General features: G+C 35.6%; 1 protein-coding gene across 4 annotated transcripts; it reads right to left on the reverse strand.

Moving 5' to 3' along the window:
* Positions 1–1,460: 1,460 nt before the first annotated feature.
* On the reverse strand, positions 1,461–8,862 carry LOC149000574 (Pentatricopeptide repeat (PPR) superfamily protein). 4 transcript variants are annotated; one of them, XM_089140403.1, is made up of 3 exons: positions 6,905–8,862; positions 3,344–3,429; positions 1,461–3,217 (listed from the first exon to the last, which is right to left on the reverse strand). In XM_089140403.1, the coding sequence occupies exon 1, from the start codon at positions 8,721–8,723 to the stop codon at positions 7,020–7,022; it is 1,704 nt and encodes a 567-aa protein (XP_088996529.1). In that variant the 5' UTR covers positions 8,724–8,862; the 3' UTR covers positions 1,461–3,217; positions 3,344–3,429; positions 6,905–7,019. The 4 variants fall into 4 exon arrangements, with proteins under 4 accessions (XP_088996529.1, XP_088996528.1, XP_088996531.1 ...); XM_089140402.1 differs by having other exon boundaries at positions 1,461–3,220; XM_089140405.1 differs by lacking the exon at positions 3,344–3,429.
* Between the last annotated feature and the right edge of the window lie 10,155 nt (positions 8,863–19,017).

Raw genomic sequence — 19,017 nt, forward strand, 5'->3', positions numbered from 1 at the left:
AATATGATGAGATCAACTATAGGTATATATGTGTATGTGAAAATTTATGATATTCAATGTTAACATCAAATCATATTTGTTTTCAGTTAATGCCCTCAAGAGGGAGTGAAAAACAACTCATTCATTGTTTTTTCATGCACTTCTAAGGACATTAGGGGAATTATTTTTTTAATACATGTTTGCATTTCTGATCATCCAAAGGCAATAAATACAATTAATATCATTCCAATGTGAGATTAAGACTTCCAAAAATGACAAGGCCATGGACAAGACTAAGGTAGAATCATTATTTTTATTTTTTTGGGAAATAGTAAATTAATTCTTGATAAGATACCATAATCAAGATGGTTGTTCACCAGTTCTTTTCATCAATTAATTAGCTCTTCTTGCTTTCTTTCCTCATGAACTAGTATGAACTATAATGCTTATTGTTTACTATTTTAATTTGTTAAGGATGCTTGATTAACAAAAAAGAAAGATATGGGTAATTCTCATCTAGATGATACAGTGAACCCCATTTAAATATTTAAAGGTATCACCAAGCAAGGCACCACTTCGTCCAGGTAGCTCAGCTCCTACCTGAGCTGTGAAAACCTGCAACAGAATCAAGGACCAATAAAAGTTGGTCCCTCCTTCAAAATCAACTGTCAATGCACCAGCAACACAGAAGAAGCTGACTCTATTTGCTCTTCAACTTACAGTTCTCTGGAAAAATGGCCTCAGAGAGTTTGGAGCCCTGAGATTCATCTGGGAAACAGTTCTTCTTGGTGGTTATGCCACTGTACAACTCAGGATTGAAATTAACATCATACACTTAATTGAAGGCACTAGCATCTTCAACCACAGTCATAAACTTGAATGGCAACACCAGCAAATGCCAGATATATAGCTTCCAATAACTAAGAATTGATTATTCCTAACTCGAAGTCTACATGCAGTCAATTCTGCCTCTAAGAATCAATTCAGGTTCTGCAATCATTCCTGGGCTTCATAACAGATTCTATCATCATTTTTAGGACTGAAAATTTTCAATAAAAGACAAAACTAGAAATAATCATTTGCATTTTGGTCCAAGGACCAAATCAATTTTGAATTTACTGAGTTAGGCTGTAATTTAGGATCTAAATTCAAAATTTTTTACTTAGTTTGGGTTGCAATGCAAAGGCCAAACCAGGTTCCCACATTAAAACATAAGCTAATGATAACTTCATTCAATAAAGATAAATAAGATTCTTAAGCACTCAAGTTAACCAGAATCCGATTAACTCTATCTACAACACATTTCAGCTTTTGCAAAGTATCATAGTATTCCAACCACATAGAGATAGGTTTGAAATCTTCATGCAGTCCAACTTTTTCAAACTATCAAATTAAACTTTCTGATTCGAGTATTGCTCCCATGGCCACAAAAACTCTGCCTATCTCAAATTTTAGACTCTTTCAAGAAAGGGTGTCAATCATTGAACATGTAAAGCCAGATCACAGGTGACCCCAAACCTAATATTGCCCGCCCACAACAGTGACCACAATCCCAGTGACAGGAGTCAACTAGCAGCTAAACAAATGTTGCAGGCTTATAAAAGGGTATACAGTCAGCAAATAACACAACTCAAATCTATCAGGTGTAGGATTTGAATGGAGCTTGAAGACCATCTCAAATTACAGTTTATTATAGGCAAAAGGTAGCTAACAGTCTCAGATAAATAGGGCACCTAATTCTGAGAAACCAATAGGTAATGAAACTATAGCATAAGTGAGACATACCAAACCAGCTAGTAGATCCAAACCCAAATTGGGATCAAATGGAAGGTACATTAGAACTTTGTACTCTTAAATATTAAAGGAAAACAACGACTGCATCTCCCTTTCACAGGCCTAAAGTTGCTGCAGTCTGCAAGAAAACTGGTTGAACCGTCCAGCCACAAGGAGAATAGATGACTTCTTTTAACTTGATCAGCAAATGATACTACAGCACCAGCAGTTACCTGTAGCCTTCAGGAGGGACAACTAACTTCAAAATATCAGCATCAGCAGTTCTTAGGTGGGGACATCAGCAAGATCAAACTAACTGCAGGAACATGGCATAAACTGCCACAGGTGTAGGCTGTTCTCTCAACCAACAAGAAATCCCTCCAGCAGTTTATGGCTTCATGAAGGACTTCAACCAGTTCTGTGAACCCAACTATGTGACCTTGATTCTGAGTTGCAGACTTGGATATCAAAATAACAAATAAGAAAAAGAAAAAAGTTCGACCAGAGAAGAGGACGGTGAAACAGGTAAAGGGATTCATAGGAATCAATATAAATATAGATCCAAGTTTCTAAAATCACAACAAAGACTTGAGTTGCACTAAACTACCTTATTGTTCGACAACCAGTAGAAGGACTTACTAAACATGAAGACCTAACCTATTTGCTAAGCAACTAAACTAGAAGTGACTTGCTCCCTGAGACAATGCTTCCCCACAATTGAGGGACACCAAACCGAGCCCAATTGGGCTGGCCCAGTTCCAAACCGGTTGGCGCTATGGCCCTACGATCTGCTCCACTTATCAATGTGATGGACCAGAACTATCATTCTTTCAGCCAGTGTTATTCTTGTTGAAGAGTTATCTACAAAAGGAAAAAGTTAGGCTTGAAAATTTTAAGCATTTTCCAGGCTCCAGCCACTAAAAAAAAAATTCAAACTTCAGGACAATCTTAGTGTCTAAATCACCAACACAAATTCAGATACTTGAAGCATAAAAGAATCTTGGAGAGATAAGTGATCAAATCTAAATCTCAAGCAATAATGCATCTACGGGACTAATATCATGAACAAAATTTCAGTTTTTTTTATACATCCACAAAGGCAAGAATTCCTGAACTAAATTTCAAACTTTTAGACCACATAAAGAGTTTCATTCACTAAAACAGAAATCAGACATCATTCCACCCACTGCACAGAAGAAAGGAAAAAAATCTAAACTAGCGTCTAGCAGGTAAAACCAAACACTACCAGTTACATCCGTGAGGCTGAAACTAGAGTTCCAAATTTGAAGTTTGGAAAGAGGACACAAGAAGGTCTAAACTAGGATACCTACCTCAGAACAAGATAGCAAAGCACTCAAAACAATCAAGAAACTACTCCTCTCTAGGCTTTAAACCTTTATGCTCCATACTCTCTTTTTCTCCCACTTTTCCGTCTCCTGTCTCTCTGCAGCCATGTATGTTGATCCTGCTAGGGAAAATACATAGAGAAACACATATGTACAAGTTTCAACAGAAATGAAGAACATAAATACACCACAAAGACAACCAATAATTAATATGGACAGGAAGAAAGCAGAGATTTGTTCAGTACCCATTCCATGGAATAACTTCTTCCCAATTGAGCTGTAGTGCAAAATTCTACATCAAATATCATGTCTCTGTTTTGAAATGCAAACACTAAAAGGAAATTGGTTAACTACTCAGAACTAATCTAAGCTTCTCTGAGATACCAGAGTATCAGAAAGCAGAAATTAATTGCAAACAGAGGAATAAGTTTTTCAAAGAATATACTTGTAATGTGAGCTTTTGAGTTATTTGGGTTTTCTTGTAATTCTGTTTAGTCATAGGAACATACCAGTAACTTCTATGTTTCTCTTATTATAAATAGAACATGACTGTGCTCTCATAAGACAAAAGTCATTATTCTTAGATTTTTCCCATTTTCTCTTGTTAATGAAGAAAACATCAGATAAGATTTTGAAAGAGGAAAGCCAAACCAGATTAAACCAGAAATAGGAATACCATTTCTGAATTTCCATAACCAAATATTGTAGACTCTTCGGAGAAATCCTTGAGAACTCACATGCAAAGAGATTTGATTCGGACAAAAGGTGGAAGAAGACGACATACTGGATGGAAAATTAAAGAAAGTAAATATTACAAGGATCTGGCATTAACTGATAACTTTAGTTTTAAGTAAAATTACGGTCTGATCATCTTTTGATAGTGGAATACTGATGGAATAGAAATAACAGCAAATTAGGTTTTGGTTTCTAGGTTTAAGGAAAGAAGAAAATAATGGAATCTAGGGTTTCTAATGTTCAGAATAGGCAGCAGCTAGGATCCTATTTCCCTTATGGTGAGAGGAATATTTGACCAAAAAAGGGGACAATTTTGATGGCTGGTTTCCCATGTGGAAGTTTTAGGGTTTGCGGATGGTTTCCAAAGACCCTGGGGGTGGAGGATGGGGTTTTTATTATGGTTTATCGCTTAGAGGATTAGGAAGAAAGGAATTGAGTTGGGAATCCAAACTTACTGTTGTTGAATATCTGGAACAGCAGCTTGGTTAGTGTTGAAGTTGTTCTTGATCTGCTGCAGAGGATAGCAGAAAGTAGAAGATGCTTCAAGGGATTAAATGGGGCAGACTTGACAAAGGCTGAAGAATTTGATGAAAGGGGATTGGGAGATAGAATGACTCCTCAAGGCTAAGAAATGCTCGAAACTACACTCTAATTCAATAAACAGCAGGTTCAATTGGGAAGTTACAACTATTTTTACAGCCACAATTGCCGACATAAAACTGAAATTAAAACGAAGGCTCAAAATTGAACTAGTACTCAAGCTTACAATAGGATCCACTGTCCAATCCTACTCCAAATTACACTCCATGAATCAGACAGAACCAAGAAAAGAAAAAATGACAACACATTCATTAGGATTATCTGAGCTTATTTAAAGAACACGAAAACACCAACTAGAGTATTTCATAGATGGCAGTTAAATTTTCACCAAGGATACAGAATCTAACAGAAAGCAGTCACCTGTATCTACTATCTACATCCAACATTACCAACCACCCATGAGAATAAGTGCAAATGTTTTGTTAGTCATATCAAGAATGCTTCTAACATAGTTGAGATAGTCTATACTAGTTTGATATGCTGAAAAGAGTTCGGGTACAACCACCACATGGACGATTGTAAATGCCAGATACATGGTTTCTAATCACTGAGAATGGTATTGATTTTTCTACAAAGACTTTGGGCAGATGATGTTGTAAAAAGAGAAGAAGAAGATGAAGGACAATAGGGAGGCCAGGAAGATCACATAGTATAGGGTACTCTGGATTTAAAAATTATATCACCTTCGTTGAGAACTCAGGCTTCAAAACCTCATTTCAGAAAACCAAGGAGAGCTTACTCTGTGCAGGAAAGATCAACTTATCGCATAAATTCTTGAAGCCATCAGTGATTTTATTCCTTTTGACATGCCAAATAGATTGCCGTTGATCTATTAAACTAAAATAGCTTCTTGTCTTCGTTTTAGTACAATCTTATGATATTTTAATTCAAATAGATTATTGTTGTTGATCTGTTAAATTTAAAAGGAGTTTTGTTTTCATTTTAGTGCAATCTTGTAAAATGTAGGTCTCTTCTCATGATTTGAGCATCATTTTAGTGCAATCTTATAAAATTTAGGTCTCTTATCATGATTTGAATATCATTTTAGTGCAATTCTCATGATTTGAACCAGCAGTGAGTCCATTTTCAAGTTATGTTGTACCTTTTGTGAAATGTTAAGATCATTGTTGACAATATAAAGAAATAAAATATACTATCAGGACTGAAATCAGATATGAATAATTCTACTTCATGGAAAAATGAGATTCATTGTATAAATATAACTCTCATTTTCATTTAACAAAATGTGATCACCTGTTTTCTGGAGGGGAGGTCTTCATCTGGTAGCTTCTGCGTATCGGCTAGTTCCTTATGGTCCCTCTCAGCAGATTAGAGGAACATTCTCTTGAAGATAGGATAATAAGAATAGGTAATAAATCAAAGAGTAATCAATTCTAGTATTGTGGGCGTAAATTTAGTATGAAAACAGGGAATTACTAGTAGCCCTAGACACAGGCAAAAGAGGGGACAGCAAATGCGTTGCATAATTATTCATCACTCTAGTAGCTACCTATATTTTAGAGCTTGAGTTTGGAACACCAACTGACATGAGAATTATAGAACAAGCCTTGGTTATAGGAAATAGTTTGATACCATCTCCAATTGTCCTATGGACATCTGACATCAAGCCAAGCAACCAACAAATAAACCATTAACTATTTCCTATAACCAAGACATGGTCTATAATTCTCATGTCAGTTGGTGTTCCAAACTCAAGCCCTAAAATATAGGTAACTACTAGAGGTGACGAATAATTACACAATGGTTTGCCTTCCCCTCTTCTGCCTGTGTGTCTAGAACTATTAGTAATCCCTTTTTTTAATACTAAATTCAAGCCTATAATACTATAATTGATTACTCTTTGATTTATTACCTATTCTTATTATCCTAACTTCAGGATAATGTTTCTCTAATCTGTTGAGAGGGACCATTAAGGCCCTAGCCGATACTCAGAAGCCTACTAGATGAAGACCCCCCTCCAAGAAACAAGGAAACAGGTGATCACATTTTGTTAAATAAAAATGAAAGTTATATTTATACAATGAATCTCATTTTTCCATGAAATTGAATTATCCATATCTGATTTCAGTCCTGGCAGTATATTTTATTTATTTGTAGTGTCAAAAATGATCTTAACATTTCACAAAAGGTATAATATAACTTGAAAATGGACTCTCTACTGGTTCAAATCAGGAGAAGAAACCTAAATAATTTTACGACAAGATTGCACTAAAAATGTTCAAATCATGAGAAGAGACCTACATTTTACAAGATTGCACTAAAACAATGTTCAAATCATAAGAAGACACCTAAATTTTACGAGATTGCAATAAAATGAAAACAACAAGCCTTTTGAATTTAACAGATCAATGACAATCTTTTGAATTTAACAGATCAATGACAATCTTTTGAATTTAACATATCACAAGATTGTACTAAAACAAAAACAAGAAGCTATTTGAAAGTCTCACCTTGTTGGTTACTCTCTTGGCTCCAAGTCATCTTTTGATATTGTCAATGCTTCATTCTCTAAGCAATGGAAAGCTGAAGGTTCTTTGGATTGTTCCAGAAATATGGTTTTCTTTTTCAAGTTCTCTGATGAAGCAAAAATTCATACTCTTGATTAGGCTTCAGGTCTTTCCTTATCATCTCATTGTATAAGTGAAGAGCCCTTTCAATATCACCCCTTTCACAATAACCACGGATAACTGTTTCAAACATATTAACAGTTGGGACTAATGACTTGCTATCCATAACAGCCAGATATTTCTCTGCTTCTATCAGCTTCCCGCACTGGCATAGGCTTCTAATCAAAGATGCATAAGCACTTAAACTAGGAGACAGGGCCCTGTACTCCATCTCATAATACAGTTTAAGAACTTCTTGATATTTACCCTGTTTGCCGAATCCATCAATAAGATGAGAATACGTGACCTCACTAGGAAGAAATCCTTTATCTAACACAATAGTAAATATTGCATTTGCCTGATTCTCGCTCCCTGTCTGACAGAGTTTTTCCACCATTTCATTGAAGGCAGCAAGACTAGGCAAGAATCCACCCCTTATCATATCTTGGCAGAATCTTAAACTTCCCTCCATTTTGCCTGCTTTTGTACATCCTTGGATGAGGAAATCAAAAGTCTCATTGTATGGTTTCAACCCTCTAGTTTCCATTTCTTGCAGCAACTGTGCTGCTTCATCAATGTTTCCCTCCTGGCAGCGAGCACCTATAAGTAAAGTGTAAAGGAAAGGGTTAACATGAAATCCCCTCTTGAGCATTTCCTCAAATAACTCCTGTATAGATTCTAGGTTTCCCATTTTCCACCTTGCATATATAATCAAAGAGTAAGCTATGTCATCAAAGATCATGTTTCTCTGCAACATCCTTTTCAATAGCAAGATTCCTTCTTCAATTCTTTCGGATTCAAACATCCTATAGACGAGAGAGATATTAACAATCACCCCAGGAGAGCACCTCCTCCCATGTATTCTATCCGAAATTTCTATGAACTTCAACAGTTCCCCTTCTTTGCAGAGTGCGTTAATTAGGATCTTAAACGTAGTCTCATTTGGATATGTTCTAGCTCTGATCATGTATTCATAAATGTCCCAAACCAATGGAGTTTGATCTGATTTTTGTACAACATGGATCAGAGTGTTGAAACTTATAAGACTGATTGAAAATCCCTTTTCCCCTAAGTAGCAGCAAACATGAAAGGCTATTTCAAGCATCCTCAATCTGGAATAAGTTTGAATAAGGAAATCAAACAGGAATGGACCAGAACGAGTACTCTGGTAGCTAGCAAGAAGAGAGTCCACAACCTGAAATCGGGACGACCCATCTTGTTCACTCTTTCTAATAATGGATTCTAACAGCGCTCGGGCGTCCACAAGCATCGATGCTCGAACCAAAATTTCAACTGTAATGCAATATGCGTGAATTCCATGTTTGAAATTCTTCCTTCGAGCAGACCAATGGAAGAAATTCAGAGCCCATTTTGCATCGACTGGCTCTTTCAATTCCAGCAATATTTCATTCACAATTAAACAGCTCAACTCAATTGAATCGAATTTCTTGCTCAAATTATCCCAATTCAAACCTCTTCTTAATGAATCACAGAGTGTGCCGACAACTCCACCTCCACCTCCACCGTTATTTTGGTCTTCTCTTCTTCCTGCATGGATTAATCGATCCATTTGCCATAAAGACGGTTGAGCATGAAAATTATAGATACAACTCTTCGCCGCCGCGAATACCCAACTCCGACCAGCACGAAGTGAAAAACCCATTTCCTTCCGACTTTCAAGCTCTGACGGTGCTAAAATATTTCGTCTCTTGCTCTTGGCTTCAAGAATTTATGCAGTTGATCTTTCCTGCGCAGAGTAAGCTCTCCTTCGTTTTCTACGGTTCGAAGCCTTAGTACCAAGTTCCAACTTCCAACGGAGGAAATGACCTATGCATTATGCATTTGCTCTTTTAGAGGGAGACCCGGTTCGGAATATTTTCGAACAAACCGTATCGGACAGGACCCCAAAGTTGCTTGACGGCGTGAAGTTTCTCACCTACTGGGTAGGCCTGTGAGTAGGTGTATGGACAGATTGGATAGATGTGGGTCCCACATTCATATAAGTATAAACAGAAAAGAAGAAGTTACTGTTCATGCAAGTATCACCTACTGCGAATAATATTTCCTTTTTTAAAATAAACATATAACGTTACGATCGGATTTAGATTGAATCAACCATTACTAACACCAATCCTTCAAATGATATCTTTTCGTTCAAGAAGAAAAATGAATTCCACAGGAAGTAGATAGAACAAAACATCTTGCAGTATACAGGTAAACTGCGCTAAATGTCTTGTCATTAAGAATAAGGTACCAAGTATTAAATGTCTTCAATTGGATGCAAAACCAGACATTGGAAAACATAAGGATTAAACTTCAACACTGAAAATAAATTAATCACAAAAAAATATGTTGCTATAATAAACTTTAAGTCCATGAAGAGCACATAATTTCATTGCATTACATGAAATATATAAAACTAAAAATGAAAACTATCAAAAAAACTAAATTAATTTCGTAAACCAACTCAAAAAATGATTTACATAATCATCCAAGTGCATTGGACCTCTTCTGTGGTGCCAAAAAAATCTGTCCCACAGTAACCACCATCAAAAGTATGATATTTCCTAGTAGCAAGAGAATAAAACACACCATGGTTGGCACAAAGTCTCTGAAGGTAGATATTGTTACCCATTCCCATCACAGTTGCCTTGGCTGAAAAAGAAGATTTTTCACTAAGAAACAACATCCAGTCTCCCAAGTTGTCTACATTCTTCAAATGCATCTTAGATAAATCAAGTCTACAGACTCGAATCCAACTCCCTAAAGGACCCACGAATACTACAAAGAGATTGCCATCACATTCTACCAAAAAATTCTGATCATACTCCACAACAGAGAGTCTCCACGATGTTTTGGACACAGTCCAACTATATCTTTGAGGATCAAAACATCCCAACCTTCCTTCCTCATCCAAGCAATACAATAACCCACCATGAAAAACTAGGTTGCTTTCAGATGGAGAAAATGACATCGGTCTGTTTATAAATTTGGGAACACCCCACCTCCTTCGCCTATTTTTGAGAGTCTTAACATCCCATGTCTCTTCTCCTAGATGCAACATGAAAGTTGTAACTTCATTCCACTCACCAACAATGCCAAAAATTGTACAATCTGGGGAGATTGGTGTGGAGGTGAAGCAAATTGCATGAAATTTTGAGTCAAGAGGAAAAGGAGGAAGTTTGATCCTTGCTTTCGCGATGGGGTTCCAGAAAAACATGCTATGATCATCTTGAATCAGCAACAACCAACCATCCTTTGAGAAACAAATCTTTGCACCAAACAATTCTTCTTCCAATTTCAAGGTATATATGCAATCATACTTTGGGTAGAACAAGTTAATATTGCAGTTGTTCATAGAAGAGAACAAAAGGCATGGCGATGGATGATCAATCGTCGAATAATCCATTGAATCTACTGGAACTGATTGCCACCTTCTACAAATGGCAAGAAAATGAATACGATCACCAGCAAAGAGACGTTTTAGGATCAAACTGAGAAGCTCCTGTTGTAAATCAGCCCAAGAGCTAGTTACCTGTTGCATATCTGTTACCTTTCTAGTTGTGGAGACTGTATTTTTCACTACTGCAAGAGTGTTTCCTCCCCTTGATTCCCCTTCCATCATGTTCCTAATTGTTGGTATGGTACTTCCCACTATAGCTAAACTGTTCTCTTCCTCATAATTGTATTTGTGAAACTTTCTTTCATCATAACCAGGCACAGGCATTATCCAAGATACTTCAATATCTTCAAAATCTGAATTTGGATAGGGTAGAGAGACTGAGATGTTCTTACATTCAAGGTCAAATATGTACAAACCTTTCTCTATCTCTGTAAAGTAAATCGAATTCTTCTTAACTCCTGATTGTGCAGCCAAAGACGAAACACAATAAAAACTTATTGAATCAATAAAGAATGCATGGTCCCCCAAGTTTTCAACCTTCTCCCAATCTGCTGTAGACAAATTAACCTTGAATATCTCAAAATAGCGAACTCTTGGTTTGTATAGTTGCCGGCACACTTTATTAATGACAAAAATCTCACCACAAGATTCAACCATAAATAAGTTAAAACTCGAGAAACTCTTTGGAGGTGATGGCATAGGTAACCCTTCCCTCAATACCGTCATCTCATAACCAGGGTTCACTTCTAGTAAACTATAAGAATCCATATCATAGAATTCAATTCCATAAATTTTTCCTTCATATCCAATAGCACATAGGAGATGATGGTCGTCCAATACTTGAATATTCCAATCTTCGTCACCAAGCCGAAAATACACAAGTAGATTACCAAAAACCAAAAATGCAATAAACCATCCATCTGAATTGTCTGGGGCTGACGAAAGAACACAAACAGTTCCAATGCAGTAGTGTTTCATAGCTGGTAGTGAAATTTTCTCTAAGGATTCCGAATTTAAAAGAAAGCACTCATTTGTAGCAATATCCAACATCACCAACCACCCATGAGAACAAGTGCATATGCGTTTGTTAGTCATTTGAGGAATGCTTCGAACATACTTGAGATTTTCTGATATGCTGAAAAAAGTTTGGAGTTTCCTGCCTACTCCATGGGACCACATAAGCCAAGGAGGTGACCCAAGGGCTGGAGGACATTGATTGTCAACATTCACTTTCATGCTAGAGGTCTCCATTTTAGGTGCTTTCTCACTTTTTTTCCTGTTGAACGAATTCTTGACTCCTTTATAAGCTCTATGAAAGAAGGCAAGTGGATGGTGTGCTTTGAGGGTTGAAGGATGGGAATGCTCAAGTTGGTTATCAACATCTGTTCCCATTGATCCACCTTCCATTTTGGATGCAATCTTGTCTTTCCTCTAGTTGACAATTTTTGAAGAGTACCTGAAAATTTGTTAGTATAACATTATTGATCTTTCACACCATTAAAAACAAAGAAAGAAAGAAGGAAACTCTTAGATAACAAATTAACAAAGTAAATATTGAAATAAGAATTGTTACTCAAAAACATAAATAAATTAATATTGAAAAAGATGAAATTCATAGGGAATATATTATCAAATCTCAAATCAGACATTGAAAAAAATAAGTTGTTTGAGGAAATAAACAACAATTAGATGATATTATACTACATTTTAGTAGCAAGAAACCTAGTAAAAGTGGTAAGCTTATGTTGAGTTATGACACCAAAAATCAGTTAAGAAAACCATATTTTTCTTGAATACATAAAGACTAAAAATTAGCAATCCTTATGCATAATAGTTGAATACTTGTACTTAGTTGGTGATACTTGACGATAAAGAGATTCCTCAGAGTGATTGTTTTAAGTACCTAGGTTCAATCATAAGTAAAATAGGTGATTTGGAAGATGAGGTTTCCCAAAAAATTAAAATAGGGTGGATGAAGTGGAGAGGTGCGTCCGGGGTCTTATGTGATCGGCGTATTCCATTAAAGCTTAAAGGAAAATTTTATAGGACCGTTGTTCGACCAGCTATGATGTACGGTGCAGAGTGTTGGGCTGTTAAAAAGAATCATATAGATAAACTCAGTGTAGCAGAAATGAGGATGCTAAGATGGATGAGTGGCAAAACTAGGATGGATAAGATAAGAAACGATCATATTAGAGTTGGTCTGGGAGTTGCTCCCATAAGTGATAAGCTTAGTCGTTTGAGGTGGCACGGCCACGTTCAACGGAGACCTATAAATGCTCCTGTATGGAAAAGTGATATAATCAATATTGAAGGAACTAGAAGAGCTAGGGGTAGACCTAAGATAACCTTAGGAGAAGTGGTGAGAAAGGATATGTATAGCTTAGGCCTTGTATCTAGCATGGCCTCGAACAGAACTGATTGGAGGGCAAGAATCCATGTAGCCGACCCCATTTAGTTGGGACAAAGCTTATTGTTGTTGTTGTTGTTGTTGTACTTGTACTTAGTTGGTCTCGCTCCTTTTATTATTTTCTTTTAAAATCCAGTTTAATAAACTTTCTGTTAAAATATAAAATGAAGGATTGAATTTATGAAAAAAGACAAACCCATTATGCTAAGCTGATGACATTGCTATTATTAAAGTAATCAATTATTTAACTTCCCATTAGCAATTACAAACCATCTTCTTCCTTCCATAATTTCTTGAGCACCTAAACTAGCTGATCTGATCTCTGGATGAATCAGCAAAGCACCATAACTAACTGTTAGCCTCATTGTCTCCTATAAACTGCCCAGATCACTCAAATCTACAATTGATTTCCCTAACAAAATAATGGCGGTTCCCTAAACCCTTTTTTGTGGTTCACTGCAAATCAGCCCATATTTTCGTTGCAATTCAACAAAATTCCAGAAAGAATGGAATACATAAGTCCCTTTTTACTCTGTAAACAACTTCCATCTCTTTTATCCATAAACCTCTCTACAGTACCCTTTCTATCTCCATTTACTATTTCCTTTCTCTCCCTAATACCAAAAAAGGAAAGAAAAATGAATTCAGGACCCATTTGACAATCCACCGAAACAGTTTCTTGTTTCGAGGAGCCAAAAAATTGGGAGAAAATCGTTTAATAAAACCATTTGATTTCGTATGATTTTTGCAACATAAATTGAAATTTGTAACAAAAATTGTTTCTTTTCTTTTTTTTTTGTATAAAGATTTTTCATTCAAGGATCAAAAGACCGAGACAAGCTCGTGGGGACAACAAAAGAGTCATCTAGCCACGGAGTGGTAATGGGCCATGATGTCGAGCTCGGAATCGACAATACCACCTTTGCTAGTTTATCGGCCAAAACATTGGCCAATCTAGGAACAAAACAAAAAATGCAACTCTCAAGTTGGGAAGCAAAACAAAAAAATTGCTTCCAGAGATACTTCCGTTGTTGCGTCTGTTTCTCTGAGTGATTTCAGCGAGACAATTTTAGAAGGGGGTATTTATAAAATTTGAAATTCTAAACATAAAGATGGCAAATTTTGTAAAATTTATTGCAATTTTCAAATTAACTACTTTCGTGAGCACGTTTCATCAAGCGCCAGCACTAAGAACTGTTTCTGGAAGCAAAAACACTAAGAATTGTTTCTGGTGTTTCTTTGAGGCAGAAACACTAGGGCTGCGTTTGTTTGCTGGAATAAAAGTGGGTGGGAAAAAAAATGTGGGAAAATTCTTGAAAAAAGTATAGATTTCTTACTTTTCCCTTAAATCCCAAAATTATAAAATATTTGGTTGCTTCGGGTGGAAAAGTGAGAGATTCAATGAAGCTTGTCTGGTGAGGTGGCAGTCCAATTTTCCCACCCCATTACTTTTTAAAACCCCACATATTTGATAGGATTTTGTGAGAAAGTGGGACCCACTACTATCACTTTTCCACAAAATCCTTTTATTTTCTTTTCCTTCTCCCTCACCCCACTACACATGGGACCCACATGTTTTTTTCCTTTCCCACCTCACCTTTCCAAACAAACGCAACCTACTTTCCAAACAAACGCAACCTAGGTGATTTTTCAAACAGTCCTAAATCTACACGCTCCTGAAAATTTTCAGTAAGATTTCAGTCTCTTCTTAAATTCGAGGGTGGTTCTTAATCTCAATTGAAGGCAGTGACTGGATACTATAAGTAAGGTAACAAAACAATAACACGAAAAAACTATAAATGTTAACTCAATTAAAGCGGGCAAACACTAGGACAAATAGCTAAACCAGACCCTGAATATCAAGAGGAAAGAAATTCAACCAACGAATTTGGCTTCTAAAAGAAAAAACAGATTCAATTGCATAAATTTATTTGCTAACGAAGGGATTCATACCAGAACCAAAAGAATCGCTTTCCTCTTCAGCAATTTCTCCTTTCAAATTCCTGACTATAAATCAAACAATGCTCCCTGGCTTTCGTATATAACCCTCCAACTATTTGAGTTCTAATCCAACTCCGATTCCTTCTCTTTTTCGGTCTTTACTTTTTCTGTCCAATCCAATTTCGGTCTTTTCGGGTCTTTACAAGATATTCTCGTACGAAGTTTAGTAGGATTTGTTCCTTAACAACCATTATCTAATTTTATTTTATTTTTTAATTTCTTTTGGGATAAAATCAATCTTTATTCCCTTCTTTTTTTTTTTATTATTTTTATTATCTAATAGAAGATGAACGGTTGAGATTCGTTTACAGAATTTTATATTTAAAATTTCTGAATATTACAATTATTCATCCTGAGATTTTTCAAATTTACAAAAATCAACTCCAACTCTCCCGATCAAACAAAATCATAAAACCTCTTCTAGCTATACAAGCTCCTTCATCATCCCCTCTGGCGTTGACCTCTGTTTCATTGGAAACCACAAATAATCAATGGGCTCCTTTGGCCATTTCTGTATTTTTTTTTTTTTTTTTTTACTAAATTGACATTTTCTTTAGCACAAGACGGAAAATACAAAGTCTCAATTTTTTTGGACTAAAAATAATATAAACCAAACCTCGAGGTCTAGATGAAAATTACTTTGTTTTTAATTAGAGTTTTTTTTAGTTAAGTTGGGCTATGCCCACATTTCAGTTGGCCCAATTTTGTGAACTTGGATTAATAAAAAAAAGATTTTATGAACTTAAATTATTATAAAAAACTCAATGTTAGATTTCTATTTTTCTATTAACTTTTAATTTAAAATTACCATTTTATTCATGGAAAGAAGGAAAATATTTTACAAATTTTTATTTAATTTTTTCAAATTTACAACAGAACCCCTCAAACCATAACAACGCCAATCAATAGAAGTAGAACAAAACATCTTGCAGTACAGGTAAACTGCACTAAATGTCTTTGTCATTAAGAATGTGGTACCAAGGTATTAAATGCCTTTAATTGGATGCAAAACCAGACATTGGAAAACATAAGGATTAAACTTCAACACTGAAAATAAATTAATCACAAAATAATATATTGTTATAATAAACTTTAAGTCCATGAAGAGCACATGATTTCAATGCATTACATGAAATATTTAAACTAAAAATGAAAACTATCAAAAGAACTAATTAATTTCGTAAACCAAGTCAAAAAAATGATTCACATAATCATCCAAGTGCATTGGACTTCTTTTGTGGTGCCAAAAATTATGTCTCACAATAACCACCATCAAAAGTATGATATTTCTTAGTTGCAAGAGAATAAAACACACCATGGCTGGCACAAAGCCTCTGAAGGTAGATATTGTTACCCATTCCCATCAGAATTGTCTTGGCAGAAAAAAAAAGTTTTTTCACTAAGAAACAATATCCAATCTCTCAAGTTGTCTACATTCTTCAAATGCATCTTAGATAAATGAACTCCCTAAAGGACCCACGAATACTACAAAGAGATTACCATCACATTCTAACAAATTTTCTTTTAAATCGAATTCTCTCTGATACCATGCATGGAAATCTAATACTAAATTTAAAAATCATGGTATCAGAGAGAATTATGATCAAGGAATGTTCATCAAATGCAAAAAAACATGAAGTTTATACATTTTTCCGATTCTATGGCAGCCACTCTAGTGCTTCCTGAACTCTTCAAGTTTGGTCAGTATGAGCAAATGTAATTTGGCACATTTGCAGCATAATTTTACTTCTGTCATCTATTAGTTCTATTTGTTAGTGATAGAACCTGATGACCATAAACAGTAATCATTCAAAAGAAAGTAACAAAATAGCAGGTTCTTGGCGTAGAGTAACTCTCTTTGGCTTTCCAAAATGTGGTTTCTTTCTTTTTCTTTTTGCATTTTTATATTTTTATGAACATAATATATATTTGGTTTTGCAGACGCGATGCTGCTGAAGTTTGGGCACAAGCTCTGGTGAAAAAGACTGAGTATGAACAATTGATAGGGTAATTCTAGGCACTATGCAAAGGGACAAATTTAGTATTAGACTTCCTTTTAAATCGAAGTCTCTCTGATACCATGCAAGAAAATCTAATACTAAATTTAAAAACCATGATATCAGAGAGAATTATGATCAATAAACGTTCATCAAATGCAGAAAAACATGAAGTTTATACATTTTCCCGATTCCATGGCAGCCGCTCTGGTGCTTCCTGAACTCTTCAAGTTTGGCCGGTGGGAGCAAATTTATTTTGGCACATTTGCAGCATAGTTTCACTTCTGTCATCTTCAGTTCTATTTGTTAGTGATAGAACCTGTTGACCATGGAAATTAACCATTCAAAAGAAAGTAACAAAAGAGCAGGTTCTTGGCGTAGAGTAATAACTCTCTTTGGTTTTTTGAAATGTGATTTTTTTTTTTTTTTTTTTTTGTATTTTTATATTTTTATGAACATAATATATAATTGGTTTTGCAGACGCGATGCCACTGAAGTTTGGACACAGGCTCTGGTGACAAAGACTGAGTATGAACAATTGATAGGGTAATTATAGGCTCCATGCAAGGAGACAAATTTAGTACTAGACTTCCTTTTAAATCGAACTCTCTCTGATACCATGCAAAGAAATTTAATACTAAATTTAAAAATCATGGTATCAGAGAGAATTATGATCAAGGAACGTTTATCAAATGCAGAAAACATAAAGTTTATACATTTTTCCAATTCCATGGCAGCTGCTCTGGTGCTTTCTGAACTCTTCAAGTTTGATCGATGAGAGCAAATCTATTTTGGCACATTTGCAACATAGTTTTACTTATGTCATCTGTCAGTTCTGTTTTTTAATGATAGAACATGGATAGTAACGATTCAAAAGACCAAGTTCTTGGCTAGTAAAACAACCAAGCATCTAGATGGAGAAAGATTTAAAGGAGAAAACATATGATACTGGGACACTTCGTTTTACATGTAATACATGCCATAGCATGACCATCCATGGTTGTGGGCCATGCCTCTCATCCTTTAAATTCATACCCATCCTGTCTTCTAATTTTTTGAATGAGGTATTGAGTATGTGCAAGTTATTTTGCACAATATTCCTAGTAAAACTTATGGGTTGGAATGATGAGAAGTGATGCCCATTTAACTTTGTACATTGTAGATTTTTTGCAGAAATATGCCAAATGTAAATGCCGTGTTAGTCGGGAAGTTTAGATGTTGGATCGTAATCCTGCCACCAATATCTTGAATTTCAGAGGACCCTAATAAAGTATTACTAAAAACAATGAAACCTATGGAAAATCTTGAATTATAGATTCCAGGCATAGCCTACCCTTATACCCAAGGAAATTCAACTAAGTAGACACCAAAATGGGAGTAACTATTAGCAAGCCTATAAGTAGTCTCTTAGACTTAAATTTAGCAGCTGTTTTAGGAAATATTATATTGGAAACTGGAGAAAAAAAAGGAAGAATCCAAAGCTCAAGTTGAATCTTTTAGCCTCCCTAGTCCCTTTCACTTAAAACTAATTGTGACATTCACGGAGGGAGTGGCAGTCTTTTTTAGTGAAAATTAATATACTTACTGTTTCTTTGTGCAGACTTGTGCTCACCTACATCAATAAATAATCAAAAAAAGATCAGGATAGGGAAAGAAGAAGAAAAAAGAGGAGGATAGATGTAGAATGTAAGAAGAACCTCTCAAAAATACCTGTAAAGCTTCCTGGTTTGGAGAGTGAGAGAAGGAGAGATTTGCTAGCTGAGTGAGTGAGAGAAAGAGAGAGAGATTTGCGAGAGCTAGAGAAAGAGGCGGAAATAGGGCTGATTTTGTTTTAACACAAGCCGGATTGGTTTGAAAATGACTGGGTTTTTATTTCGGTTCAAAATCGACATATATTAATATCCAACAAGGCAAGAGCGTAACGTTGGCTACTTCATGCACCTTAAGGTCTTGATCATATATGATGTGTGGTTTGTGGATTACCTTTTAATATCTGGGTCATATCATATGATGTTTAAATTTGATTCTAAAAAACCGGTAGGCCATGGGGTGTCTAAAGGTTTGGCGTTGGAAGATCCGGTTGGGTAAATTAAGATTGAATCGTTGTCAATTGCAATCTAGATTTAAGCGTTGATGGATGGTTGGA

The sequence above is a fragment of the Hakea prostrata genome, chromosome 11 (assembly GCF_041222555.1).
Source record: "Hakea prostrata isolate BN-2017 chromosome 11, UWA_Hpros_2, whole genome shotgun sequence".
NCBI lineage: Eukaryota > Viridiplantae > Streptophyta > Magnoliopsida > Proteales > Proteaceae > Hakea > Hakea prostrata.